Source organism: Aspergillus welwitschiae, assembly GCF_003344945.1.
Source record: "Aspergillus welwitschiae strain CBS 139.54b unplaced genomic scaffold BDQ94scaffold_3, whole genome shotgun sequence".
NCBI classification, from domain to species: domain Eukaryota; kingdom Fungi; phylum Ascomycota; class Eurotiomycetes; order Eurotiales; family Aspergillaceae; genus Aspergillus; species Aspergillus welwitschiae.
In genome coordinates, this window is record NW_020798697.1 from 514,492 (window position 1) to 541,819 (window position 27,328).

Here is a 27,328-nt window from a genome sequence, read left to right on the forward strand (position 1 = left end):
GCTGTGATGTTCAAGAAAGCCGTCAAGGAACATTCAGTAGCGTCAGCGACTCCGCTACAGTCCACGCTTACGCGCAGCAATAATGGAAGTGCTTCGATGAGACCCCCGCCGCCGTCCACAGGGGTTAAGCGCAAGATTGAGATGGCTACCGTGCGAGAGTCTAATCTGGGGTCCCTCCACGACGGTGTCTACTTCGATGAGAACGACTTCGACGACGATGACGACCTGGACTTTGAGGAACCCGATCCATTCATTCCCCCTGCCCCCATAACCAGACCGAGCGTCCCGAAATCCGAACCGCCCAAGTACCCGTCCCTCCATGACATAGCTGCGCAAGAGGAAGATATACCGATAGTCGACTTGACTTCGCCGAGCAAGGTGGCAGCGGAGGTTAAATATCCTGATTTACCTCCAGTTCCAGATGAGAGCGTTCCGCCTTCCAGCAGCATACAAATCCCATGGTCTTCTTCGCCCCCCTCCCACTTCCAACAACCGACCAAGAAGCCTCGAACTTTACCATGGCTGAAAGACGAGCCGGAACCAGAACCAGAACCACCGTCTCTGAAACCGCAAACGCCTATACGGCCGAAACGTACGGATCCCTGGAATCAATCATATAGCGCGATCAAGGATGGGCAAAGGGAACTGCGTCGGCAGAATAAAACTATGAAAGCACAAGCAAGCGGTCAAATACACAACCCTCGCACGAAGGTGGCTTCAATCTTTCTCAGCGATGAGCAACGCCATGTCCTGGACGCGGTTGTACAGCAAGGGAAGAGTATATTCTTTACAGGATCTGCCGGAACGGGCAAGTCGGTGCTTATGAGGGAAATCATCAAGAAACTGCGTGATAAGTATAAGAAAGAGCCGGACAGGGTTGCGGTAACAGCATCTACTGGCTTAGCAGCGTGTAATATCGAGGGCGTGACTCTTCACAGTTTCGCAGGTATTGGACTGGGGAAGGAACCTGTTCCGGAGCTTGTCAAGAAGGTCAGCATTGGCGTCGGCGGACCACACCAATAGACATTTGCTAACTACCTATAGATCAAGAAGAATCAGAAAGCCCGCAATCGTTGGATGCGCACCAAGGTTCTGATCGTCGATGAAGTGTCCATGGTCGACGGCGATCTCTTCGACAAGCTAGAGGAAATCGCGCGTCGCATTAGGAATAATGGTCGTCCTTTCGGAGGTATACAACTAGTAGTCACCGGTGACTTTTTCCAACTCCCTCCCGTCCCAGAGGGCAGCAACCGAGAAGCCAAATTTGCATTCGCAGCTGCGACCTGGAACACCTCCATACAACACACCATCCTCCTAACCCATATTTTCCGTCAACGAGACCCCGAATTCGCCGACATGCTCAACGAGCTTCGCCTGGGAAAGATCTCACCACGGACCATCGACACATTCAAACAGCTTTCTCGGCCTCTCGACTTCCATGACTCCCTCGAGGCCACCGAACTGTAAGCCTGGCACACACCCACACCACCAATCCCATCCCAAAATTAAGCACCCAGCTCACTTCACCCCAGGTTCCCCACGCGCCAAGAAGTCGAGAGCGCCAACGGCGCCCGAATGAGCCGCCTATCTGGCGAAACAATGACCTTCAACGCCGTCGACAGCGGCACAATCCAAGACCCCCAATTCCGCGAACGCCTACTAGCCAACTGCATGGCGCCACCAGTGATCCACCTCAAAAAGGGAGCGCAAGTCATGCTCATCAAAAACATGGAAGACACGCTCGTCAACGGCTCCATCGGCCGTGTCGTGGCATTCATGGACGAAGCCACCTTCGACTACTACATCGACAACGAGAACGAATTCTCAGGGGGGGCAGGAGAAGCAGGCAACAACAGCGACGACGAGATCATGGCTCGCGCACGCAAGAAACTCAAGCCCATGGCCGCCAACAAGGACGGCAGTGGTCCCGGCGGCATAACGCTCACCCGTAAATGGCCCCTCGTATGCTTCGTGCAGCCTGACGGAACCGAACGCCATCTCCTCTGCCAGCCGGAGACGTGGAAGATCGAGCTTCCAAACGGAGAGGTGCAGGCGCAGCGCCAACAGGTGCCGCTTATTCTGGCTTGGGCTTTGTCCATCCATAAGGCGCAGGGGCAGACGCTGCAGCGGGTGAAGGTTGATTTGGGCCGCGTGTTTGAGAAGGGTCAGGCCTATGTTGCGCTGAGTCGAGCGACCTCGAAAGCTGGTCTTCAGGTCATGCGGTTCGAGGCGCGCAAGGTCATGGTTCATCCGAAGGTTACGGATTTTTATTCTAAGCTTGTTAGTATTAGTGATGTGATGAAGGCTTCGAAGAAGCCGAAGTCGGGTGGTGGTGGTGGCCCGGATCCTGAGGATGATTTCGAGCAGGATTATTTAGAGCATTTATATGGGTGATATGGGAGTGTATATCATTCTTAGACCATTTGCTTATATTAGGGGCTCATTGTCAGGAGAAGAATGAATTATCAATCCTTCTTTCTATGTATTTTGTGATATGACCTGGTGTGGCTGTCTACTGGACTTGCTAATATTATCATACTATAGTAGTTACTATGATATCTTCGCTTGTGTCGTTCCTGTCTCAGCCAATGAACTCTCTACAAATGTAATCCAAATATCTCCGAGTGAGTTATACTACTACTGGCTTCCTATCAAATCATCAGATCATCGTATAGATTTATATATATTCACACCGCTTTTCTCTACCATGGTCATTTCATATCTAGTATGAAAAGTCTTCCACCTCGCTCAACACCCACCACTTCCGTCAGTCAGTCCAATCCGCACCCTGGAAGTCAAAGCTGAAAGGAACCTCGCCAACATGAATGTCTAATAAGTTATCGCCCAACCCATACCAAGCATCGTGCTAGTGTATGTACAGGCGAGTTAGTTTCCGCTTCTCCTGATCACAGCGCATGAGTTCGCCCAAAATGAACTCCCAAATCTTATGTTCCATTCATCCCGTGTTATCTGTGTCGTAGCAGCTCATTGGATATTCATACTAAGGATAATTCAAGTTGTCTCGATGACGCTGCTTCTTCAGAATATGAAGTGGAGTGAAACGGATATCCCCAACAAACAAATGCACCCTTGGTCCCGTTGCGAACGAAGTGACTGAGCTAGCTTGTTGTACTTCGTCCGCATTTGCCGTTGACCGCGATTAGTTTGCGCGAATCAACACCCACAGGCTTAAGGCTGACTGTCTCTTAGCTACTGGCTGGTGGCGGCTATGGAGCGATGATTACTTGGGTGCTGGCACTATCATTGTTGTCTGCCACATCGAGAGGGCCCTCTGATGCTCTTCCTTAGTTGACCAGGAGATTGTGAAGGTACTGAGGGCAATTCTCCTATGCTGGGCTTCTTTCCATCCTCCAAGAAATGATCTCTCATTCCACGTACGAGAGGATCCTGAACCCGTAACTGACCCACGGGGAATGGCATGCAGGCATGCACGCGGTCTGTGCTCCAGCTCAGAGTGAGTTGCCAAACCTTGGCTACATTCAATAACTGCTCGAATTGGGAATGGTGCTCCGCGGAGCCATACATGATAGCAGTAGCTGGCATGATTTTGTAATGCCCCAGCGTCATGGTCGGTGGTTATAGTTCAACGAGTCTGCTGCTTTCTCCGGAACTCTTTTCGTCGTCGAAGACATGATATTGGAGCATGGGCCCGGTCCACGTCGTTTAATCTCGCCCACTGAACTCGTCGTAGTCATGAATCCTGACGGGATGAATTGTTCGGTTGGTACTTCATGATGAACAATTAGGTTTTTGATGGAAGTCAGACATGTTGTCTTTGCGAGCGGAGTTTCTGCATTCCGTGAAGACTTCAGCTGCTATTCGTTTTCAGAGTGAAGAAATTACACTCTGTCTTGTTCCGTGGATGCTAAGCAAATCCAACATCACAGTTGAGTGCTCGGTTCATAGATATATACAGGAGAAAGGAACCATGATACTTGGATCTCCTGATGAAATTGAGGTGTTGCGTACGAAATCGTTGATAGTATGATATAATCGAGCTTTATTATGTCGGGCTTGAGGATCAGACACAAGGGAGAACCAAGCATTGATACGACAATGTTTGGCAACCAAGTTCAGCTTCCACAAGCAAAGAACTGTCATGGTGTATATTCGAAAGGCACGTAGTAGACATAGAAGGATCATTTGAAAATGTATATAGACTGTAAATCGCCTTTCACTGGTGTATGGACTTAATTGCCTCGCGAAGAACTAACTTCTGACCTTGATAGCACTATAATCCAAAGCTGTGACTTCACTTCGACGGGGAGAGGCCCATCAGAGCTAGTTGCTGAAGCATTCTCTCCGACTAGAATATCAAAGCAGCAATAGCCTCGAAAACCTTGGGAGATTTCTGGGCAAAGTTTGTCACCGTCAATCATAGTCGGACAGCTGCTTGGTTGTGGAGGTCTATGATTGAAGTCGTGGAGTCCTCATAGATTGTGGTGTGTTCTTTAGGTGTGCCGTCACTTTCTTCCACGTCTGCCCTACCCAGAAATCAGCAGCTATAGATACAAATATCTAATTACCAGTATGGCAATGACAATTGAGGTTCGTAAGCCCGTCTTTCAAAGAAGATAGCACTCTATCACTGTACAATGTGAAGTTACTATGAGACAAGCTGCCAGTTGAGGCGGAACATATATAGTACCGGAGGTGAACTTATGCCACATACAGTTCATCCAGACGAACAATCAATTGACCCAACACGACGGTTTAGAACTGATAATACCAAGCATTCACAAGTATTACAGTACGAGTAATGATGAAGAAATGTACTAAAAAGTAGCAGTGGGAGATGCAGGGAAGGTCAAGGAATGGGGGAAACGGGAGCCAACTACATCGCCGCATCGAGCCGGCCTTTGAAGAATAATTATGTAACAGAGTCAGGTCAGTACCCACGACTGATTCAATTGAAGTGAGTGAATGAATATAGTTCTCTCAAAAGATCAATGAATCAATAGCAGTAGTGTTTATACCAGGATCTAGATTCTTGATACTTAGTCTAGATTCAGAGGAAACGCGAACCCCACCGAGCGGGTCTCGTGCCTCCCTTATCGATAAGAGCCCAGCCACACGTGATGCCTGAGCCAAGAGCAAAGAAGCAAGCAAGCACAAGCTGACCCCAATCCACATCACCTTTGGCGACCTTGTCGGGGCTCCTTCCGGTCCGTGGCGTGTTCTATTCCCGGCTCTTTGGATAGCGGTGGTACTCGTGCACACTGCCGATCATGGCGGCTGAATTTATCGGCTACGATGTGCTTGTGACGCTGCGAGCGCCACCAAATGCAACTGTGCAGGGAGAAGTGGCTAATGTCATCGGCCAACGTCTCATGCTCCGAAATGGTAGGTATAACCCTTCTCCCCTCCGCCCTATGCTTAGCATCGTTATTCCCCTTCTGAAAGGATCTCATGCCAATTTTTTCATCCAGTGAAACTCTCCTGGATCGGACACCCGCTCCCTACGTATTCAATTGAAGCGCCTGATATCGCGGATCTTTCTTTGGGACCTTCGACTCCGCGCATCACACAGCGTCCGCCGCCGCCTCAGGGATCTCAAAACATAGCCCCCGCACCTCCGCCCCCAACTTCGTCACAAAGCTTCGTGGACCCGGCGATTCTAAGTTTTTCGAAGCCACCTTCTGCGCCATCTGGCCAGGGCGCAGAGTCGGGTCCTGCACAGCTTCCAGCCCCTTCCATTAGCCGGTCCACTTCGCAGAACTTTCAATTTCCGCAAGTGGCTCATCGTGATCAAGCTGCTGTGCTCAACGAACCGTTCAGCAACCTGGAACTTGATGTTGGAAAGACCGCAAATGAGAGTCGCAGCGCCGTGCCAAGTGGCCCTGTCCCCGCTGGAAGGGAGAATTTGGTTTCATCGCAATCAACTCCGCAGTCCGCCGCGAAAGCCAATCGTCGCACTGGCCAACCGAGGACCCAAAAGGCAGTCAACGAACACGATGGGGCGACGAATACGGACCCAAGAAGCAAAGGCTGGCGCCAGACTGCTTTCGTCGAGCCGTCTTATCCGCAGATGAACAAGTCGCTCAATAAACAACGCCGGAAGAAGAAAAACAACAGGTCGAACTATGCAGAGGATCCTAATGGCTGGGCTACAGAGGATGCGACGGATATCCAGGAGATGGGCGAGTTCGACTTCCAGAGCAACCTTTCCAAATTCGACAAGAGAAAGGTGTTCGAAGAAATTCGTAACGATGATACTACTGCTGATGAAGATCGGCTGGTTAGCTTCAACAGGAAAGTACCAAAGCCTGGAACAAATGGTGGGAAGAACCTGCATTGGACAGAAAACGTCCTTGACAGCCCTGAGGAGACCGAGAGCGAGGATACCGACCAGATACCCAGCGATGCAAAACTGAGCAGCGGCACCTATTCTGGTAGGGAACGGTCGAGGACGTCTCGTGCACCGAGCTCTCGCAAAGGAAGCGCCATTTTGGGTCAGCCGCTGGTGCCACCGCAGATCAATTCCCTCGGGCGCAGTCAGCTAAGCACGTCTCGCACAACCAGCCCTCGACCGAACAAGACCTCCGTTTCAGCATCCCCAATAAGTGCCCCTGGTGTACCTGGAGGCTCATTGCGGCTCACTACAACCAATCGAAGCTGCCCAACTGTCAGTCCATTGCAAACCCTTGAGGTTGAGCAGATTGCAGTTGCCGAACTCGGACTGACCGAGGACATGATTACGGAAAATACGGGACGTGGTATCGCGGAAGCTGCTGTTGGACTTCTTACTAGCGATGCCGCGGCGCCCACGATGTTGGTGCTGACAGGCAATCACCGAACCGGAGCCCGTGCCGTATCGGCGGCTCGCCATCTTCGCAATCGGGGCCACCGCGTGACTGTCTGTATGCTAGGCATCGAGCACGAGAATGAGTTGCTAGAAAGTTGTCGGAAGCAGCTCGAGGTATTTAAGAAGATTGGCGGCCGTGTACACCGGTGGGAAGACCTATCGACCCGGCTCTCGACATCCGAATTCGCGCCTGACTTGGTCGTCGACGCCTTGTTCGGGATCCACATAGCATTTGATGACCTTCGCACGGATGACCAAGCCACTGCCTTTGAGATGATATCTTGGGCCAACCGAAGCAACCTGGAAATTTTATCCGTAGACGTGCCTTCGGGGCTGTCTGCTATGAGTGGTCAGTATGCCGGTTATTGTACCCTGTTTGACGTCGGTGCTAACGTGTTTTATAGGCGAGGTTACTACAGTGGAAGGGGGCCGGCTATGCGTCAATTCGAAATCCGTGGTTTGTCTCGGGGCTCCTAAAACAGGGGTTGTCACTGCGCTACTCTCCGGGGAGGGACTATCATGGAATCTCTCTGTGGCCGACATTGGCATTCCTCAGATAGTCTGGAGAAAATATGGCAGTCGGCGGCGGCATGGGATCGACTTTGGAAACCGGTGGGTGGTGCCATTACGCTACCAGCCCCCTCCCGTTTGAGCCGCTAAACGAGATGGGCATGCTTAATGATGATTCAATGACCATGAAGGTAAACAAAATGAGCCATACATTGGGGCGTTACTGGAAGACAGGAGAATCCCACTAGCAATGCGTGGTTTAGTGGTGGAAAAGGCATGATTTATTGTGACGATGGCGCCTCTGGAGCGCTGATTACATTATGTATGTATGATAGTGTGTAGTGTAGTTTAGCAATTGATATGACCTCATGCCATGTCTACTTTGGTTTCTAGTTTGCAACATATAGTCTCTAGTTTCTAATAACGAATGCTCGATGGGTTCGAAATGCCGATCCCGTGACTGGTATCATCCCCGTATAACCGTTACAGAACGAGGGTCATCTGTGGACAGTCTAGCCGAAATCGGCTAGATCTGGAAACCGCAATACATCATATTCCAGGCCTCGGAGCGCGGCGACAGGATCGCAAAAGCAAGAGCTGCTGCACCAGGCATCTGAAGCTTCTGTCGCCAGGATGGGTAAAGGTTGGTTCGGCAAGATTCCCCAACATCGCTATGCAGAAGGCTAACCTACTCGCTCACTTGTTTAGGGACGGATAAGTTATATGTATGAACTCCCCTCCCGTTGAAGATTTGTTCTTCCCTTTCCGCGCTCTATCGCTTATCGGAACGCGCATGGACTAACTCAACGACTGACATAGATCACGCACTCTGAATGGGCATCGGAGGATGCATTTTCTGCCAGCGCTGGAGCAGGGGTGGGCAGAGCGAAGCGAGGAGGAGTAGATACGGCCTTCAAGCGCCTCCCCTTCAACTTCTGCTCCCTTTCACTACAGCCGTTCTCGCACCCGGTTTGCACCCCGTCGGGCACCATCTTCGACCTCACCAACATTCTCCCCTGGATAAAGAAACACGGAACGAATCCCGTGAATGGCGCGCCTCTCAAAAGCTCCGATCTCATCAAGCTGCATCTCGCGAAGAACGAATCCGACGAGTATGTCGATCCGGTCACGTACAAGGTTTTCACGGACAACACGCACATTGTCGCGCTACGGAACACGGGGAATGTCTTCGCTTGGGATACGGTCGAACGGTTGAACATCAAGGGAAAGCTGTGGCGTGATCTGGTTACGGACGAGGAGTTCACCCGCAAGGACATCATTACGTTACAGGACCCGCAGAACGTCGAGTCGCGGAACTTAAGCTCGTTCAACTATCTCAAGGAAGGCGAGAGTGGATTGACAGACGAGCAGATCCGGGAACGGGAGGATCCTTCGAACAATGTGAACGTCAACGCGCTGGGCAGTTCGGCCAAGATTCTAAAGGCCAAGGAAGCTGTGGCCAAGGCACGCGCAGAGAGGTCGCAACGTGTCGGTTCTACGGCTACTTCGAAAGAATTGGCTAAATCTGGAAGTGCGGGAAATGCGGCGCTGTCTCAGAAGACGGCGTCGTTTCAATCTGGCAAGGCTGTGCCGTATAATGCGGCCAAACACACTACTGGTTTGGCTGCCGCCTCATTCACCAGTACGGGGATGACGCCCCACACCTCTGCCGAGCTTGCGCTTTTGTCCGACGAGGAGTACATGCTGAAGAGAGGCCGAGTGAAGCAGAAGGGCTATGCTCGCATTTCGACTAACGTCGGGGATGTCAACTTGGAATTGCATACGGAATACGCACCGAAGGCCGTGTGGAACTTCATCAAACTGGCGAAGAAGGGCTACTATAGAGATGTCACCTTCCATCGCAACATCAAGGGATTCATGATCCAGGGTGGTGATCCCTCTGGTACTGGAAGGGGAGGTGAAAGTATTTGGGGGAAGTACTTCAACGACGAGTTTGAAGGCCCACTGAAGCACGATTCCCGAGGCACTCTCAGTATGGCCAACAAAGGCAAAAATACGAACAGCAGTCAATTGTAAGTTCCCGCGATCAAGCTGGAGGAGTGCCTGGCCGCGCTAACGAGTTACCCTTGACTAGCTTCATTGCTTATCGTGCCTTGCCCCATCTCAACAACAAGCACACCATCTTCGGTCATGTCATTGATGACCCCACGCCCTCCTCCACGACCTTGAACAACCTCGAACTGCACCCGACGAACCCTACTACTAATCGGCCTACTCCGGACATCCGTATTACCGATGTGACAGTGTTTGTGGACCCGTTTGAAGAGTTTCTGAAGCAGAAACAAACCGAGGAGGCCAAGGCGCAGGGCCAGATTGTTAACCCCGAGGAAGAAGAGGAGAATGCGCGTCGCGCCGAAGACGACCGGATCACCTGGACGGGCAAAAGAGTCCGTGGTGCAGGAACCGGTGCGAAAGACGAAGGTTCTGGTGGGGTAGGCAAGTACCTGAAAGCTGCGCTGGCCGAAAGGGCTGGGCAGGAGGAGGATGAGATCGTGGAATTTGTAGATGACGAGCCCGAACCTGAGCCAATGCGGAAGAAATTCAAGGGCGGAGGCGGGTTTGGGGATTTCAGTTCTTGGGATTAGAAGTTCATATACAACGGGGATATTATTCTATATGTGTATAACAATAGGCGTTGATGGTAAAACTTACGGATTGGGCTTGGTTTACTGTATGGTTCGGATCTACAATACTTGTTGTGGTGGTTTCGGGTTTCTGGGCTACTAGGAGAAATAATCCAAACACAAGACCTTGCATGTTATTTAATGGTCTTATGTACAAAAAAACAGATCAATAGGAAACAGAAAGTTTTGGCACCGTCACCATTAGTATTTGAGCCTCGCAATGTTTTTTTCACTTATCTCTCATCTGGATTTTGCCGCTGCGTCATCCTCCACGCACCCCATCCTTCAGGGTCACGTTATAATGAACGCAATTGACCGCCTCCCAAAATAGTAGCCAGACTGTCGTTTTAGCGGGAGTTGTGCTCCGTAGTGAGTTGGTAGTGCCGGTGCGAACTTGCAAGTAGTACCAAGTAACAAGTAACCAGTACCCTTTTTTCTAGCGTCCTTCCCTCCCGGAGGAACCAACGATTGCTAATAATAAAGGGCCCATCCCGAGCCCGCCTCACTTACCACCACCTACTGACTACTTACTTACTACTACTGAGTATTACCTCCGATCCATACCAACTTCCTCTTCCCTTTCCTTCTCCCCTCCCCTCCACCCCATCATCGCAACATCCGACTGTTGCGCATCCCTCCCCTTTCTTTTAATCTTCTCCACATCCTTGTCGACATACAATCCAGCCTATCGCCAATCTTTCTCCCCTATCTCCGTGAGTGTCCTCGGTTCCTTCTGCATCCTTGCTCCCCGTGGTCGCTCTGTAACCCTGTCCCTCCGGCGCGCAGTGGGGTTGGCTCGGAAGGTGAGAGCTTAGGACGCTTGCTATAACGTGCCTCTCTTAGCTTCAGTCTGAACTTCCGACATGGATGCATTTATTCCGGAATGAAATATTTTGTGTTTCGAATGCTTTTTCTGCCACTGTTCGCTTGTCGCCGGAAGAAGGGTGTATATAGTCGCTCCACAGCATGCATCCGGCGTTGCCTGACCACGATGTCACTTGCCCGCCCGCATTGCTGGCTGGAAGCCATCGGATTCTTCAAGCATATCCCACTACCATCGTGCTTAGCTGGAAACTTGGTCTTGGAGTGGATCGAGACGCTGACATGCCTTGTCTACCCAGCTAGATCATCTCGCCTCCGCCGCAATTCTCATCCTACGTCAGTCCTCCCGGCGGCTTTCATTCTTTGGCGCCCCCCCCCTTCCCCACGCGCCGCCGCCGCCGCCCCCCTCCGCACTCTCTCGCACTTTTGATCCGGTTTTAAGCCCCCTTACCCATCAACTATCATCAAGCTGGCAGGGAATAAGCGGAGAAGTTTTTCTAGCCAGGGTGGGTTGCTGAACAGAATGTTCAGTGGCTCCTCGAGCCCACCCAAAGACAAGACAGATTCCATCGCTCGTTCAGGTGCCATTGACACGCCTCCTTTGAGCATCCACACCGAGGAAGCCAGTGTCAGCCAGAAGAAGTCCTCTCCTCCTGGCGGCTTTTTCACCCGGCGGACCAGCGAGGACCAGAACAACCCTGGTGGCGAGAAGAAGCGCCGGAGTAGCACCGTCACCAAAGCAGCATCCTTCTTCACCAGCGCTAAGAACTCCCTCAGCCTATCGAGCAGTCCGCGCGAGAACTCCTTCAACAACTACACCATCCAAGAACAGCCTTCGTTAAACAGGCTTGGGAGCATGGACCCAGCTTTGAGTGTTCCCCAAGGGTCGTTAAATAATTCGGCTGGAGAATCCCTCCCCACTTCTCGTTCTTCATTCAAAGTTGGCGTGACGGAAGACCGGAATCGAAAATGTCGCCGGACTATGGAAGATACCCATGCCTACCTCTACAATTTCTTGGGGACCCCCGCACCTTTAGCCCAGGCTGAGAACAATGGCAAAGCTCTCCCGAGTCCCACTGCCCCCTCACCTACTTCTGAAGAGCCCCCCGCTACCGTCGTAGAAACCGACAATGGTTATTTCGCTATCTTCGATGGACATGCAGGCACTTTTGCGGCGGAATGGTGCGGGAAAAAGCTGCATCTCATCTTGGAAGATGTCATGCGGAAGAATCCCAACACACCTGTCCCAGAACTCCTGGATCAAACGTTTACCAGCGTGGACCAGCAGCTGGAGAAACTGCCTTTGAAGAACAGTGGTTGTACTGCGGTCATTGCCCTCCTCAGATGGGAAGACCGTGTACCCAGTCTGCATTCTGCAACGGGGTCGGCTGCCCTTGCACCTGCCGCTGCCGCTGCCTCGAAGGGCGACGCCGATTCGGATGCAGGCGATACGCCTACTCAGGCCGCCGTATCAGGTGGTGCGGCATCTATCCTTCCCAAACTACAGGAGAAATCCCTCCGCCAGCGTGTCCTCTACACTGCTAATGTGGGAGATGCCCGCATTATCCTCTGCCGTAACGGCAAGGCACTCCGCTTGTCGTATGATCACAAGGGAAGCGATGAGAACGAGGGGAAACGGATAGCTAATGCAGGCGGACTAATATTGAACAATCGCGTCAATGGAGTGCTTGCCGTAACTAGAGCCCTTGGTGACGCTTACCTCAAGGATCTGGTAACTGGACATCCGTATACTACCGAAACAGTGATCCAACCCGACTCAGATGAGTTTATCATCCTCGCCTGTGATGGTGTAAGTTTGAACCCTTGGATCATTTCACTTATGACTCTTTGTGCTAACAAAGACAATTAGCTCTGGGATGTGTGTAGCGACCAAGAAGCGGTAGATCTTATCCGCAATGTGCATGACGCTCAGGAAGCATCTAAGATTCTGGTCGACCATGCTCTAGCGCGGTTTAGCACCGATAACCTTTCCTGTATGGTAATTCGCTTTGATTCTGACCGGGTGAAGGATGTCATCAACCGGACTGTGGAGCCTATTGGCGTGGACGGGGATCCTTCTTCGAATGTGGATCGCGGGATGAGCGAGGCCGACAAGATCATCGAGGGCGCCAGGAAGAGCATGGCCAGTGCGGGAATTGCAGATGATCCGGCGACGGCCGCTAAGGCGCAAGAAGAGATTCTGCAGAAGATGTCGAATGACGAGCCTGGGCCCGAGCTTTCCGTCAACGAGCACAGCCATGAGCACGTGGTGAACAACTTGAAAAAGTCCGAGCCGAAGAACCCGAGTTCTTAATCATTAGATCAGAAGTTAAAGGAACTTTAGTGTGATATTCTGTACCGAGAGATAGAGAGACCGAGGCCACCTGCTGGTCTAGGTCCGTCAATGGAGTTTCGCTGCTCTTCTCGTCTCTTTGTTGAACATCTGTTACATGTTCCCATATTGCTGCTGGCGTCGATCGCGGACTTGCACACATCACGTCCTTACTCTATGACTTTGCTTTTTTCTCTTCTTCTGCCCAAGGGTCTTGAGTTCTTGCATTGACACTTGACCCTATTGTTCTCCCTGTCTATCTTCTCCTTCGATCTTCATTCTTCTACATTCTCATCCCTCCTTCGTGTGGAGCTTTGATTTTCAGATTATTACTTTTTCGCAATCTACTGCGGCCTTTCTTTGCTTGGACCGGACGCCGGCAAAGCCAGGACAGGACCGGCTGGAGAGCGTGAATGACACCTCCGCCGGGGACGCTTCGTTGTATCCTACCTACTATGGTGATGTAAATTTGACCTGCAGGTCTTTCTTTCGCCGGCTTTACAGCAGGTATTTAGCAATACATGAATTCATTCAGTGCATCAGAGAAATAATGCGAGTAGATAGGAGTTCATGGTCTGCCGAGTGCCGTTATATCATTTCCTCAAAATAGCAATGCCGCGTAGTATGAACGAGCTCCCGGTTCCTATAGTCTAGATCCTCTGTTCTATACTGAGGCTGATCACCTGACCCTTTCCGTCTTGCCATCCTACAGCTTCATTCCTGCATCTATTGAACACAGTCTGGATCACTCATCATGTTCACATTCCCGCTTCATGTGGGTCATCTCAATATCTCTCGACACATCAAAGCTTTGCTCCCTAGGGGATATGCACACATTCTTAAACAAAATAGTCATGTACGAAAATCATTGTCAAAGGGCCTTCCGGTCAGCGAACAGCTGCCGACGCACAGCTTGCAGATCAAATGCCGCCCAAGCAACAATCAGCTTGACATAAACCCACCAGATAAGCCATAGAAGTTGGTACAAGGCCCGGTAAGGATAGGCTATCTTCCTGGCGAAAATAGTCGAGCAATCATACATCTGCTTGCTGCGGGACATCAGCTCCCATGCACCGACTTTCCTGGTATTGAACAACCGCAATGTCCTCCTTTCTTCGCCGCTTAATTTTGAAACCAGTTGCTCAGTCTTCTCTTCATGGAAGTCGAAGGAAGTCCCAAAGATCTTGTACAGACGACTGATCGCGTCTGATTTCGAATTCCACCCGTCATTCTTCACCCACTTGAGACGAAAGCGCCAGGGTAGCCAGCGGACCTGGTAAACTGCCGCTTCCAATTCTTTGAAGGACAATCGGGCTTTTCTGCCACTCACCGCATGGACGCAGCCCTGAGTTTGGTAAGCCAGATGACCGAGAAGGCGGTCTACAACGACGTCGACAGGTACTTCATCCAAATTGGAATCTGATTCTGGGTCGTCCAGACGGCTGGACAACTCTAAGGAAAATGCTGGATGGTTGACAAACACGGCCGCAACCATAGTCATAGGGACCGACGTGGGAACCGCATATCCGGGGAATGGCATGCTTTCCGCAGGCCCAATTACAGAGGGCCGTACAATCAGCAATCGATCGTACTTGCCATGTCTCGTGAACTTGTCCGTAACTAGGCGCTCGGAAAGATGTTTCGCATACCCATAACCCCAAGGAAAGTCGTTGCTTTCGTATTCTTTGGTGGATCCTCGCGACTGCAGTTCCGAGTACTCCTCGGCAACAGTGGAATTACCATTGTTAGGAGGCATCTGTTCAAGTGGTATTATGCGTTCTTCCACTTCAACATCTCGATTGGGAAACAAGCTGCACAAGTGGGTATTGCTATATGCTGTTGAGACGTAGACAAAACGTTCCAGCTTGTCACATTGGAGTCCAAGTTCAACCGCATACTCTGTGGCCCGGATAACGCTAGGCCACAGCTTTTGAAGCCGCTGGGCAAGATTGATTGAAGATGCGGCATGGATGATGATATGGACGTTCTGCTTCAACATCTCGGTCTGGTCATTGTCAAGGCCTAGACTCGGCTTCATCATGTCACCATCTAGGATGGTGATTTGGGGGTGCTCCAGAAGCCATTGCGCAGTATTAAAGCGGAGGCATTGGTGCCATTTTGCGGACAGACCACTGATATGGGAAGTGCATGTAAGTTTCCTGTGATCTTCATTCTTATCTGGTATTATGGAACTTACGTTTGCCCCCCACGTTGTAGCAAGTATATGTGCTTGAACTCAACGCTCGTAGCGATTCGATGTACCAGGGCCGTGCCTAGGAAGCCCGAACCTCCGGTGATGAATATAGTCTTTCCTTGATAATAGTCAAGCATCTTGAACTTGGTGCCCCAAAGCCTATTCAGAAAAAAACCTGCACCACGCCTCTTCCGGTCTGAGCAGGGAGAGCAGACTTTCGGCTTCAACCGGGGTACATAAATACTTTACATGGTCACACAACGCCCATAGACCAGCAAATGTTTTATGTAGTTACTTCACCCGCGGTATGCATGATCTATTGCAGGGCTGCATGTATGGCTGAACTCAGTCAACTCCCCACCCCACTTCTATTTGACTAGACACCGTCAAGATATCTAAGATATGTGATCCACTAGAAGCAAAGAACATGGTTGATATTGATCTCCGCCGGCAGGCCTCGAAGATAGTCTCTGAAATGGAATTCAGCAAGGAGGCCAGATTCTTAGAAAGCATACAGTCCTGTGTATATGATGAGTGATTGCTGTTCGTGATAGGTTTCCATCGGTTCTTGGATCCAGTGCTAACAATCGATGGTCACACAATGCATTCTTCCTCTCTGGGCAGAATCCTGCTTCGGCCTAAGTAGTGCAAAATGGTCATGAGTGGCATCCACTGGTGGCATACATTTCTCAGGCATTATCGACCGCCCTACCACAGCAATGATTCAAAATTATTCAGCTGCTGCTGCCGCAAAATGAGAAGGAAAAGAAAATAAATAAATAGCGAATACTATTTGTGGTCTTAGTGGGTCGGCAGATCACAAAGGTCCAGTGATAAGGCTACAGATCTTTTCGCACTCTGCATAAGGATCTGAACTATCGAGCTGCTGGTTCCGTAAAGGGTAATGATATGGCGGTTCAGCCGCACGAGATCCATCGCAGTTCAGCTGGGGAGAAGATCGTGCGCTGCCAGATCTCGAGCGCCACCGATAACACTAGATCCGGGAATTACTTTTTATGGGCTAGAACCTGAGTGCATCAGATGTGGAAGTAAGAGATCTACTAATACACAGATTTCTTCGAGTGCAGCTGACATTGCTCCGATGAGGTAAACAGCAGACAACGTTGCTTCTTGCAAGTTACAACAATATCCAGGTGGGGCGGTGTCATCCGAATTCTTCATATTCCTTTACTCTATGTTTTCCATTGTGGGGTTTGGACTAGGAGTTATGGACTTCTTGGAAATCTACAATATAGGGAGCTAATCTTCAGCTTTAGCCAATGAACAGGTACAATGTCTGTCCTGATAGTCCATTACTATTGGAACAAGCGCCATGGCAATCCAATTAATCCGCAGTATACATAGCTAGCTTCATGATCTTCCTGGATACCAGAGCTCGTCAAGGTACCTTGATATGTAATGTCTCCAAAAAAATGGGGACAAGACGGAGGCACCATCTCCGGTATCCTCTTACTGGGGAAACAGGCAAATTTCGGCAAGCACTACTTTATTTAGAAGCAATGGTTCAAAGGGCGATAGATATAATGCCCCGCCACATGATAGATATATCAACTCCGACGTTGATTCAATCACATAGGTGGTAAAAAAACCAACTCGGAATGACGACCTACCAATTCCACGACGTCACCAAATCCGTCACCGACATCGACAGACGCAAATGTCGTCGTGAAGTACCGATGCAAGTCCTGGCACTTGGACTCTGTCGGACAGGAACAGACTGTAAGGCGTGCGTCTGCATGAAAGATACCTTGCACCCCCGCTAACAAGAACTAAAGCATTGAGACAAGCTCTCCGAGCCCTAGGATACAATGATACCTATCACGGATACGCAGCAGTCCTGGAGAACCCTCGAGATTGTGAGATGTGGCATGCTGCGCTGAGCGCCAAGTATGAGGGAAAGGGACGACCATTTGGTCGAAAAGAATTCGATCAGATATTGGGGCATTGTCAGGTACGGACGGTCCCTTTCCCTTTCAACCAGTGATTACCAGATGAGAGAGAGAAAGAGAGAGTCATATATACTAACAGTCAGATAAATTGATCACTACCATAGGCTGTATCCGACTTCCCCGCAGCCTGTTTCGCGGACGAATTAATCCAAGCCTACCCCGAGGCCAAAGTAATCCTGACAGTCCGAGACGTCGACGATTGGCATCGGTGAGTTTCAATACCCCCCTTTTTTTCTTTCATCCCAATCATGCAACACACTCTTCTCATGCCAAATCTACAGATCCGTCAGTAAATCATTCACGCCCCTCCTCACACACCCTCTTCTCCCCCTCTCCACCATCCTCGAGACCCTCCTCCTCTCCCGAACACGCTGGATCCGCCCAACCTGGCAAAAGATATGGAAATACTACTTCAACGATGACTTCGACGCCAATGGCCGTAAAGCCTTCGAGGCGCATAATAGTCATGTGAAAGATATTGTGCCAGCTGAGAACTTGCTCGTCTATAATGTCAAGGATGGGTGGGAGCCGCTGTGTGAGTTTCTGGGGAAGACGGTTCCCTTGGATGGGAAGGGTGATGTGGTGCCTTTTCCGAGGGGGAATGATCCGGGGATCTTTCGAAATAGGTTTCGGGATGCTATTTGGTATAACTTTTTGGAGTTGGGGGAGAGGGTGCTTAAGGTTGTTGTTGTTCTGTATTTTGGTTATTTGTGGGTGGGGGGGATTTGGGGATGGGTTCATACTAATATGTCGAGCTTGGTTTGATATCAAGTGACTGTTGGTGTGTGGGAGCTAGGGATGGTGGAAGGAAGTTATATGGCTAGTAGGGATCAGTGCAGTGTGATCTGCTCAAACGCCATTGCATCATTTCTCTAAAACAACAGTCATAGTAAGTAGTGTAGTGGTAGTGAGTAAAAATACAATTTATATCAATGGAAAATCGAACATCGAGAAAAGACCACGCAGCCCGCGACATATGTATACACCATCCCCAACCCAGGATGTGATATCAAAAATAAAGTATGAACAATCTTAGTTCTTCTCACCCTGCTGCTGCTGCTCCGTCCTCTCGCGGAACTCACCCTCGGCCAACACCTCGGATCTCACACCCTTCTGACCGGGCATGACATGATCGCGAGACAACTCCAACTCACCATGTCTCACACGCTCAGGCCAAGCCTCCGCAAACCGCGCATCATGCAGATCCCTCCAAAGGATCTTAACTCCCTGATCCTCCAACGCACCAGTGGTATCCGCGGTCTCCTGAACCTTATACTCGACGACCTCACTGCTCAGCGCCTGCTCCAATCCAGCCACCCTCGCAGCCTGCTCCGCAGCAACCTGCTCCTCCTTAGCCCTAGCAGCACGTCTCCTCTTCCGCGCGGTAGGGGTCAGATAGCCCCTCTTTCCATTCGCAAAGCCATTCTGCACCTCCTCTTCCTGGATCTTCAGCACGGCCGCGATATCTGCCACACTGGTGGCCTTTTGATCCATGACGGCGCGCTTGCGGTGGTGCTTGGGCATGATCCGGCCGATCTTGTCCTTGTATTTCTCGAGGAAGTCTTCGGCGCCCTTCGGGTCGCGGGGACGTTTCTGGTCGATCCAGGCGTCCGTGATGGTGATCATTTCTTTGGGCGGGGAGAGTTGGCGCTGCATGGAGAATTCCCGGAGGAGGTGGTATGCTCGTAGCCCGATCTTGCTGTCGTTGAAGTGCACGCTGAAATAGGGAACCCACATGTCTTTGCGGAGGCGGGCGGGAACGGTCTTTTTGCCGTGGTAGAGGAGTTGTTTGAGGGTTGTGTTGTTCTGTTTTATGTTGAGTTAGTGGTGTGTTTTCTTCGTCTGCTTGATATGGGATCGATAGATTGATGGGTCCATTTCGACCTGGTAAGCTAGTGGAAGAGAGACTCACCTCCAAATACCGAGTCAGAGAGTACACGACTTGATTCGTGCGGATATTGTGGTAGGCAAAGATGTTCTTGCCATGAGTAAGTGCCTTCAAGGCCTTTCGTAACCGAGTTCCCTCCTTGGCCTGATGCGTCTTGAACGCATTGGAGTTCTGCTCGCGCGGTTTGCCCTGGATGATGCTGTGATTCTCGACGGGTGGGCGGCGCACAATGTTCCACGTCCCGATCTTGGTCGGGTCCAGGATCTTCTGGAAGGGCGTCTTCGTCACCTGTTGCGAGGCCATCGCGGCCGGGTGGTCACCGTACTCCGCGTGACCGGATTCTCTTCTTTAGATAATGGCGATGGCGGGGAGGACCGTAGTGGAATAGAGCCGACGGTTGCTTCGTCGTTCACTCTATTTACCGAATTGAGCCCAGATCCGGAGAGATCGGGGGAAATTGGTGGGTGTGGTTGGGGGTGAACTGGACGAAGCTCCGGGAGAGAGAGAGAGAATGGAGGGAATGAGAGAAGGTCGGCGGATCAATTTTTCGACGGAGATCCCGACCGGACGAGGGATTCCGCCGGCAACCCAACTAACTTGCTGGCTTCATTCAACCAGCTCCATGTTAACGGTTGAGGATCAGCAACGCTAAATTATCGGGAAACATTTTGAATTGAGTTTTTCTTTCGATTACATTTGTCCCTGGTGATTTACCTCTGTCCTCTGCTTAGGATGACCCGACATTCAGCGCGTGCGCAGTGCGACAGCTAAGCTTCCCCTCCGACTGTCTGTCTGCTATGGCGCTGCCGGCGACCGCCTGGGGATTCGCGGACAACGACGACGACACTGGCAGTCGCCGTGTAAGACCTGGCTTGTTTCTTCCGGTACATTATCATCCTACGATCTTTGAGTATACCCATTGAGGCACCCCGCTGATGCTTTACGCCCAGAATCGCAAGCTTCGCCATTTGCAGGGCCTCTCTGTCCGGAATCTCGTTGTTAGCCCGCCGAGTCGACCGCGCGGGAAGACCATCGACGATGACAACATCCCCAACTCGCTACATACGCCTTTGAAAGCACTCGCCGAGGATTCAGCGAAACCCTTACATCAGTCGCGCTCCTTCACCGATCTTAAGTCGACCCCCGCCTCCAGCGCAGAAGGCCGCCCTCGCACAGAACAGCCACCCCCGTTGCGACAATGGCAGAGGAGGAACACGCTACCCTGGAATGGACCCAATCCACGCGCGCGGCAGGTGAAGCTGGAGGAGATCACGAGCAGCCGCATGGCAGATACATGGTTCTCGATTCACTGCGACGGAGTCGACGAGCCGGTTTACGTGAGTGAGGTGGTCGAGCATGCCACCAACCCCAGCTTCCGGTCTTTCGATCTCAATATATGTGGTCCGGCCATCGCTCGTCGTGATCAGATTACGGTGAAGGTCTGGGCACGCACGGCGGCCATGGAGGAGTACTTGCTACTGGTGGAATTGCAGCTGTGCTTGCAGTCTTTGCAATTCCTGGGGAAGTCCCTGGATAACTTCCATCAGCCGCTCCCACCGAATTCGATCCTGTTTCATTTTGCAGATGGTGTCTATACCAATCTAACTGATCTTCCCCCTGTGGTCACTCCTGTACCTTCCCGCCACCCCCGATCCGCCGATGGTGCCACGTTACCAACGTCGTCGTACGATGCGCTGATGCGATTGGCCAATTTGGACGAGTGTATCCAGGATGCCCTGACGACCCGAGATAAGCTGGAGGCGCAAATAAGCTTGATATTGGAAGAGAACCAGCGCGCGCTGACTACGACCAGTAATGCTTCACGGGCTCGGGATAAGCTCGCGCTCACCAAGCATGCCGTTGCGACGGAGCGAAAGCAGCTTCGCAGTGCAACGAAGCGGAAGGAAGAATTGCTCGCCAGTCTTCAAGCGAGACGAGAGGCCATGGAGCGTGGACGCCAGACACAAGCCCGGGCGCGCAGTCATCTCCCGGACGCGCAGGAGAAACTGGGCTCGAGCGTGAAGTTGCTAGAACAAAACACGGACGAGGGTCGGGGTCAGATCCGGCGCATGTCCGAGGACCTAATTGCGATTTATCCTATTGAACCCATCCCGGACAAGCCGCTTGCTTTCACCATCGCTGGAATGGCCTTGCCCAACTCGAATTTTACGGATGTCGACCGCGATGGGGTTGCGGCTGCGCTGGGATATACCGCGCATCTCGTGTATCTGCTGTCGTTCTACCTGTCCATTCCGCTGCCGTACCCGATAAACCCGTATCTGTCGCATTCGCTGATCCAGGACCCGGTGTCTGCGTCACTGCCGCAACGGACGTACCCGCTCTACCCGGTGAATGTGCAATACCGGTTTGAGTATGGAGTATTCCTGCTGAACAAGGACATTGAGTTCCTGTTGAATAAGCAAGGGCTGCGCGTGCTCGACATCCGACATACCCTCCCCAACCTGAAGTATCTGCTGTACGTGCTCACGGCGGGCACGACCGACATCCCTGCGCGCAAAGCTGGGGGCATCCGGGGCCTATTGCCCGGGCGATTGACCCCGAGTTTGTCGCGCCGGGGTAGCGAGGCCAGCAGTACTAATGGTGAGGCGGTTTTCCCTCGCAGAGGAGTGAGTTCAGTGATAAGTGCCAACGGGGAAGCGATAGCGCCCGACAAGGGAAAGCGAGCCATGGCGAGTACTAGTTTGGCCGATGCAGCGCCATCTGTGGCCTGAACGTCTGGGTTTTAACTTGATTTTCTCTATGTGTGTATGATTTAGCTTTGGGATCTCCCTACACATGACATGATCATGCTTGTTGCGATTGATGCTGCTTGGGTCTTGCATTTGTAGGCCATGTTTGGAGTCGAGCGTGTACAATCTTTTTTTTTTTTCTTTCTTTGAATTCCCTCTTTCTATTTTCTCCTTTTTGTTCTTCTCACTTCTTTATTTTTTCTTTTCTCGAGCGGTCGAGTGGATGGGCTGTCTGTCCTTCCACTCACCCGCTTATCGGATTTAATTTATTTGACCGTCGGAGGCGCGCTCAGGCTGTCCGTGTACATAGTGATGATATCTTTCTGAACTTACTACACCAGAATTGATGAATGATAATTTGACTGCAATGGGGGAATTAGAGTAGGAGGGGTCTTCCTGTATCTCCACCATTCCGACGGTCTGGAGAGAGTCATTTTGAAAGTAGATACTGTTACGTATCGGTGCTGAGGAGAGACCGAGGGTAAGAAAGGAGGAATGGAAGATGCCTGGAGGGGATGGCGGAGAAAGCGACCGGAGCGACCGGGAAAGACAGGCAAATCTACTCGATTCATCTTAGACCCAGAGTCTATTGCCATTCGCTTTGATAACAGGAACTGGTAGTGGACGCAAGGGCAGGGGAAAGGTTTCCCCAAAGGAAGGAAGAGAGAGAGAGAGAGAGAAATCTCTACGAGTAATCCAACGCCGTGTGAATCAAATGAATGAATGAATTGGTTTGAGAATTCCTACCCCGCATTTTGGATGGCTGTACACCTGACTGACACACACACACAAAATGAAGCAGAAAATGAAAGAGTGAACACTTTCTAGTGTGGTTGTTGTTTTGTTTTATCAATATTCCCACCCTCCATCATCATCATTAACCACCACTTGTGCCACGGATTTACTACTTCCCTCCCCCGTCTTTTTCCACCTCCTCCTCACCACCACCACCATCTCCCCCCCAATAAGTTCTTGCTGCCTGGTTATCCGCGGAGAACTTCCGGGCCGGGACGAAACCAGGACCAGTGCCGTTTAGAATCTGGAACTCAGCGACTGGATCTTCGCCCACAAAAAAGCGTTCCCCCCCCCCCACCGCTTTTTGTCGCTTTGCATCGGCAGTCCCTCTGGCCTGAATATCCACTCTCTACCTCAAACTATGGCGGCGCCTGCGAGTAACGGCCAGCACCACCACGACGCCGCGGTCTCTGCCTCTCAGTCCCTCTATTCCCACGACCCCCGAGCTCCGAAGTCGCCCTCCCCCCAGCTCCAGCAGCAGCTCCAGTCTCAACAGCCCCAGCATCGGCGTGGCTACCAGGCCTGCGACCCTTGCCGAAAGCGCAAAGTCAAGTGTGACCTTGGCAGTAAGTCCCTACTTACTTTCCCCCCGCTTGAATTTATTAACCTTCTCCCCTCTTCCCCCCCGGTTACTTTTCCCTCGATGCTTATTCGTCCCCCGCAGGTGTCGATAATCCCCGTCCCCCGCCCTGTGTACGATGCCGCCGCGAAAGCAAGCGCTGCGAGTTCTCCGCTACTCGGCGGAAGCGCAAGCCCTCCGAAGTGGAGGAGCCCACCGAGGCCGTCCTGCGACGCGATAAGCGGATGATGGTGGGCGAGGTCATCTCGAATAGCGGATCTGTCAGTGATGGAGGCTCATCCTATGCGCCCGAGCGCACCTCTTCCTTTGATAACAGTACCAGCCTCTCTCGACCCAAATGGACCGAGGAATCGCCCGCCGCGAACAATGCTCAGCTCCCGTCGTCTTCTACGCCCAGTCAGCGGTTCCCTTCCAATCCGTCGCCGTCCGGAAATGCGCCGTTCGCCGAACCGAGAAGCACGCGACTGCCCATGTACCCGGCTGCGGAGCGGAGCCATGCGGCGAGCTTCAGCCTCGAGGGCGGCCAGCCCATGATGAACCGGACTGCTGTGGAGTTGTTGTCGCCGGCCATCAGTAACAGTCATGATGCATTACACCTCTTATCGGAAGCGGCTGGTCGGACGGAGGATCTCAACCGCCAGAGTCTGGAGAACCGGTATGCTGCGCGCCAGTCGGTTTCATCATTCAATTCACCCATGTCTCCGCTCACGCAGGCTGGTACGCCCCGGAGTGGAGGCGGGTCGTTCTCTCGACCACCCCGCTCCGGGACCGTGCCCGGGGGTACGTACTATTCTGCGGGCGCATCAGGGTCTGCTGATGCGCGACTGCCGGATGGTCGTGGCCCGGCGGACGCTGCAGAAACGGCACAGGACCCCGGGTTCGTGGACGCGGTCAAGGCTTGGTCGCGACTACGGTTTGTTCGTGCAGGATGGCTGTCTGTGGAAGAGTCGATGGCCTACGTAGCGTATTACTACGAGCATCTCGCCCCGCTCAGCCCTATTGTGATTCCGGATTTTTCACATCCCTCCACCCATCGGACGTTGCTTACAGACGAGCCGGTGCTGGCGGTAACCATTCTTACAACAGCGTCGCGGCATATGAAGCCCAAGGGTGACGGCGCTTACACACGTGCCTTCTACATTCATGACCGGCTCTGGTCATACCTCCGCGGCATGATTGAGCGTTTGTTCTGGGGCCAGGAAAAGTTTGGTGGAAATGGCGTAGGAATCAGTGGGCCTCGTTCGTTTGACCTCGCGCCGACCTCGTCAAAGGTTAGCCACAAGGGCAACCTGAGGTCACTAGGCACCATTGAGGCGCTGCTGATATTGACGGATTGGCATCCGCGGAACCTCCACTTTCCACCCGGTGACGACGAAAATGCCTTGCTGGACCTGGACGCGCAAACGCAAAGCCGATACGAAAAGGAACTCGAAACAGAGGTTGACAATTCGGCCAACCGGGTCCCGAACAGTGCTGCTGAAGGGAGGCTGGCCTTCCAGAAGTGGCTGGAGCCCGCCTGGCGGTCGGACCGGATGTCGTGGATGTTGCTGAGTACCGCACAGGCGTTGGCGTTTGAACTGGGAGTGTTCGACCAGAAGAGCGACGCCAAAGTTGCCGGTGAATCCCCATCCGAGCAGACGCGCAAACGTCGGCTCCGGCGTTTGATTCTGGTATATATCACCCAGAGCAGTGGTCGCTTGGGTATCCCATCCATGCTGCCGTTGCCCCAGTGGACCAACGACATTCAGCCGACATCGGCCACCGCCGCCAAGGGGGCAGATACCATAGTCGACCGGATGCATGATTGCTGGATCGGAATTTCTAAGATCATGTACCAGAGCAATCAACTCTTATTTGCATCGAGCGAGCAGACGTCGGAGCTCATTCGCAGCGGTCGTTATCGGGATCAGATTGACCGGTTCCAGCCGTTCTTGCGCGAGTGGCGACATAACATTGACACGATCGATTGTGAGTGCTCTCTAACTGGTGGGCTGGACGCTGGCCGGATGCTAATCGTCATACGCAGTGTCTCCTTCAATGCGGTGTATCTTGATGATTGAATATGAATATACCCGTACGTAGTTAACTTTATGTGGTTACGACGTCCGACTCGCTGACTCTTTCAGGACTCTATGTCAACTCTTTGGCTTTGCAGGCGGTGGTGGATCGCTGGACGACAATGTCGAATGAGGCTGCTCAGGCCCAGAATGCGCGCCCCAATTCCGGTCCATCCTCGGGCACCGGCTGGTTTCATGTGCTCATGGAATTATATCGTGTCAACGAGCAGTACATCCAGGAGGTAGTCGATGCCTCCCGCAAAATCTTGCAGACAGTACTCGAGATTCTGGTCCCGCGCGACCACCTCAAGCATGCCCCTGTCCGGACGTGCTTTCGTATTCTGTCGGGGATGATTTTCATCTTGAAGGTAGGCCCCTTCGGTTCCCCCGTAGGCCGTGGCTCTGCTGACAATTTTCCAGACTTTCACGCTCGGTGCCAAAGAAGACGATGTGCGTGTGTCGCTGGACCTCCAGGATCGCACCATTGAAGCCTTGAAGACCTGCGTAGTCGACGATGTTCACCTAAACCACGCGATTGCGCGATTGTTGGAATTGCTCACCACCAGCATTCGCACGCGTTTTCTGCGTTTCGCGCCCTTGGACCGCAGCGGCGATGGCGAACAAGAACGCCCATCCGCACCAGTCTCACGGCATCAGTCGCCGCGGCCGCGTGAAGGGCCACAAAACCGCCGGGAAGGGTCGGCGCATGCCTGGACGCCAGCGCAGAGTGCGACACAAAATCTGGGATATGTCGATAGCAATAGCCAGACGGGGACCAGCATGACTTCTGTCCATGATCCGCTGGCCGGCATCCCTGCCCAGCCGATCAATTCGTCCAACATCAATGTCTCGTTCATGCCCCCTCCTCCATCAGTGTATTACAACTACTACGACCCCAGCGCAACTCCGCCGGCGGGCGAGCTGGACGGGTCTAATGTTCCGTCTCAGGCGATGCACGATAATCCAGGTACGTCCGGCGGATTGCCCGACTGGTTTGCGCTGCCACTCGACCAGTTTTTCAACAGTTCGACAGCCGTGGTGGACCAGGGTCTGGGAGGCACGGGCCCCATGGTGGGCGAATTTGACATGCTGGAGGTGCTTCTAAATGAACAGTATGACGGTCATGAGGGGATAGAGTCGGCTGGCGGAGGGAACCTTCCGTCACAGTTTTTGCAATCGTGATCACCGATGGTCTCATGAATGTACGAATTTACGCGTCGTAGCTTCTTCCTCTTTTTGCTTGGATTCTTGCTAGTTCCTTTCTGTACACTTCCGCTTTTGGCTTGTGATCTTGATTGCTAGAGATGTATATCCTCACGGATACCGCCGGAGTGCGCCATTTCTGGTTACCTTCTCTTTCCCTTTTTGTCTCGATCGTGAGGCGGAACGCAGGATGAAGACACGGCTTCTCCATCGCGGCCCACCAACCAACAATGTCCTTGGACGCCCAACTCTCCATCTACTGGTCATTGGTCCAATGCAGAGACACCGTCGAGCTCAAATGGGCCGGCCAACCCCGAGTCGTCAGGGGCAGCGGCAGCGACGAGCTAAATTAGACCACTGATAAGACGCGATAGTCCAAAGTCTGACCGTCACATTGTGCCAGCAGATAAGTTGAATCGTGTGACTGGATGTTGGCTAACGTATGGCGTCTCCGGAGGCCCGACGGACCCTGCGCGATCGGCGGTGGAGCGCAATCTAAGGACATCCGCGCCTAAGATATCTACCCTTCAGCAGTTCAGCCTAGCCCTGCAGACTTGTCGGACCAGTGCTATCGTGATCGGCCCCCACGGTCGAATGAGCTCTTGTCTCTTTCCGTCAGACCCTGCCAGTTAATCTGCTATCTACTCCGCGGTAACATCGTGCCTGTCTCCACTAAGGCAGGGTCCAGGGCTGTATGTCTTACTTTGCACCGAGTCGGCCGCCGGTTGGCTCTGTCTTGGCAATTGCGAATATCCT

The 27,328-nt window shown here is 52.2% G+C and overlaps 9 protein-coding genes across 9 annotated transcripts; 6 read left to right on the forward strand and 3 right to left on the reverse strand.

Annotated features, from left to right (window-relative positions):
• Window positions 1-1,947: 1,947 nt before the first annotated feature.
• On the forward strand, window positions 1,948-2,521 carry BDQ94DRAFT_135407 (uncharacterized protein). The gene has a single exon (XM_026764661.1). The coding sequence runs from the start codon at window positions 2,218-2,220 to the stop codon at window positions 2,392-2,394; it is 177 nt and encodes a 58-aa protein (XP_026630991.1). The 5' UTR covers window positions 1,948-2,217; the 3' UTR covers window positions 2,395-2,521.
• A 2,728-nt stretch (window positions 2,522-5,249) lies between these two features.
• BDQ94DRAFT_156750 (peptidyl-prolyl cis-trans isomerase) lies at window positions 5,250-9,942 on the forward strand (the record flags this gene model as incomplete). Its single annotated transcript, XM_026768660.1, has 6 exons — window positions 5,250-5,364; window positions 5,451-7,175; window positions 7,231-7,472; window positions 7,571-7,672; window positions 8,156-9,369; window positions 9,432-9,942. 6 exons carry the CDS (start codon window positions 5,250-5,252, stop codon window positions 9,940-9,942), a joined length of 3,909 nt encoding a protein of 1,302 aa, XP_026630992.1.
• Window positions 9,943-11,182: 1,240 nt separating this feature from the next.
• On the forward strand, window positions 11,183-13,724 carry ptcG (type 2C protein phosphatase PTC1). Its single transcript, XM_026764662.1, has 2 exons — window positions 11,183-12,613; window positions 12,674-13,724. Exons 1-2 carry the CDS (start codon window positions 11,327-11,329, stop codon window positions 13,115-13,117), a joined length of 1,731 nt encoding a protein of 576 aa, XP_026630993.1. The 5' UTR covers window positions 11,183-11,326; the 3' UTR covers window positions 13,118-13,724.
• A 282-nt stretch (window positions 13,725-14,006) lies between these two features.
• BDQ94DRAFT_166203 (male sterility protein-domain-containing protein) lies at window positions 14,007-15,466 on the reverse strand (the record flags this gene model as incomplete). The annotated part of the gene is made up of 2 exons (XM_026770487.1): window positions 14,007-15,267; window positions 15,333-15,466. 2 exons carry the CDS (start codon window positions 15,464-15,466, stop codon window positions 14,007-14,009), a joined length of 1,395 nt encoding a protein of 464 aa, XP_026630994.1.
• An 837-nt stretch (window positions 15,467-16,303) lies between these two features.
• On the reverse strand, window positions 16,304-16,665 carry BDQ94DRAFT_135422 (uncharacterized protein). Its single transcript, XM_026764663.1, has one exon. It carries the CDS (start codon window positions 16,509-16,511, stop codon window positions 16,344-16,346), a length of 168 nt encoding a protein of 55 aa, XP_026630995.1. The 5' UTR covers window positions 16,512-16,665; the 3' UTR covers window positions 16,304-16,343.
• Window positions 16,666-16,948: 283 nt separating this feature from the next.
• On the forward strand, window positions 16,949-18,074 carry BDQ94DRAFT_166204 (sulfotransferase family protein; the record flags this gene model as incomplete). The annotated part of the gene is made up of 5 exons (XM_026770488.1): window positions 16,949-17,069; window positions 17,126-17,301; window positions 17,404-17,507; window positions 17,581-18,002; window positions 18,055-18,074. 5 exons carry the CDS (start codon window positions 16,949-16,951, stop codon window positions 18,072-18,074), a joined length of 843 nt encoding a protein of 280 aa, XP_026630996.1.
• A 65-nt stretch (window positions 18,075-18,139) lies between these two features.
• BDQ94DRAFT_71979 (mitochondrial 54S ribosomal protein mL67) lies at window positions 18,140-19,724 on the reverse strand. The gene is made up of 2 exons (XM_026776391.1): window positions 19,212-19,724; window positions 18,140-19,105 (listed from the first exon to the last, which is right to left on the reverse strand). Exons 1-2 carry the CDS (start codon window positions 19,488-19,490, stop codon window positions 18,332-18,334), a joined length of 1,053 nt encoding a protein of 350 aa, XP_026630997.1. The 5' UTR covers window positions 19,491-19,724; the 3' UTR covers window positions 18,140-18,331.
• Window positions 19,715-22,094, forward strand: BDQ94DRAFT_181376 (putative UV radiation resistance protein (UVRAG)). Its single transcript, XM_026773872.1, has 2 exons — window positions 19,715-20,071; window positions 20,138-22,094. The coding sequence occupies exons 1-2, from the start codon at window positions 19,985-19,987 to the stop codon at window positions 21,917-21,919; spliced, it is 1,869 nt and encodes a 622-aa protein (XP_026630998.1). The 5' UTR covers window positions 19,715-19,984; the 3' UTR covers window positions 21,920-22,094.
• A 713-nt stretch (window positions 22,095-22,807) lies between these two features.
• BDQ94DRAFT_181382 (Zn(II)2Cys6 transcription factor domain-containing protein) lies at window positions 22,808-26,984 on the forward strand. The gene is made up of 5 exons (XM_026773873.1): window positions 22,808-23,298; window positions 23,397-25,280; window positions 25,339-25,386; window positions 25,439-25,737; window positions 25,790-26,984. The coding sequence occupies exons 1-5, from the start codon at window positions 23,094-23,096 to the stop codon at window positions 26,549-26,551; spliced, it is 3,198 nt and encodes a 1,065-aa protein (XP_026630999.1). The 5' UTR covers window positions 22,808-23,093; the 3' UTR covers window positions 26,552-26,984.
• Window positions 26,985-27,328: the final 344 nt, after the last annotated feature.

What these genes read in the sequence shown, in the direction of transcription:
- BDQ94DRAFT_135407 (XM_026764661.1), top strand. Translation starts at nt 2,218, where the DNA reads ATGCGGTTCGAGGCGCGCAAGGTCATGGTTCATCCGAAGGTTACGGAT.
- ptcG (XM_026764662.1), top strand. Translation starts at nt 11,327, where the DNA reads ATGTTCAGTGGCTCCTCGAGCCCACCCAAAGACAAGACAGATTCCATC. An exon ending in TCATCCTCGCCTGTGATGGT is followed by an intron (nt 12,614 to 12,673) that starts GTAAGTTTGAAC and finishes AAAGACAATTAG; the next exon opens with CTCTGGGATGTGTGTAGCGA.
- BDQ94DRAFT_135422 (XM_026764663.1), bottom strand. Translation starts at nt 16,511, where the DNA reads ATGAAGAATTCGGATGACACCGCCCCACCTGGATATTGTTGTAACTTG.
- BDQ94DRAFT_71979 (XM_026776391.1), bottom strand. Translation starts at nt 19,490, where the DNA reads ATGGCCTCGCAACAGGTGACGAAGACGCCCTTCCAGAAGATCCTGGAC. An exon ending in CTCTGACTCGGTATTTGGAG is followed by an intron (nt 19,106 to 19,211) that starts GTGAGTCTCTCT and finishes AACATAAAACAG; the next exon opens with AACAACACAACCCTCAAACA.
- BDQ94DRAFT_181376 (XM_026773872.1), top strand. Translation starts at nt 19,985, where the DNA reads ATGGCGCTGCCGGCGACCGCCTGGGGATTCGCGGACAACGACGACGAC. An exon ending in GACCTGGCTTGTTTCTTCCG is followed by an intron (nt 20,072 to 20,137) that starts GTACATTATCAT and finishes CTTTACGCCCAG; the next exon opens with AATCGCAAGCTTCGCCATTT.
- BDQ94DRAFT_181382 (XM_026773873.1), top strand. Translation starts at nt 23,094, where the DNA reads ATGGCGGCGCCTGCGAGTAACGGCCAGCACCACCACGACGCCGCGGTC. An exon ending in AGTCAAGTGTGACCTTGGCA is followed by an intron (nt 23,299 to 23,396) that starts GTAAGTCCCTAC and finishes CGTCCCCCGCAG; the next exon opens with GTGTCGATAATCCCCGTCCC. An exon ending in GGATGATTTTCATCTTGAAG is followed by an intron (nt 25,738 to 25,789) that starts GTAGGCCCCTTC and finishes ACAATTTTCCAG; the next exon opens with ACTTTCACGCTCGGTGCCAA.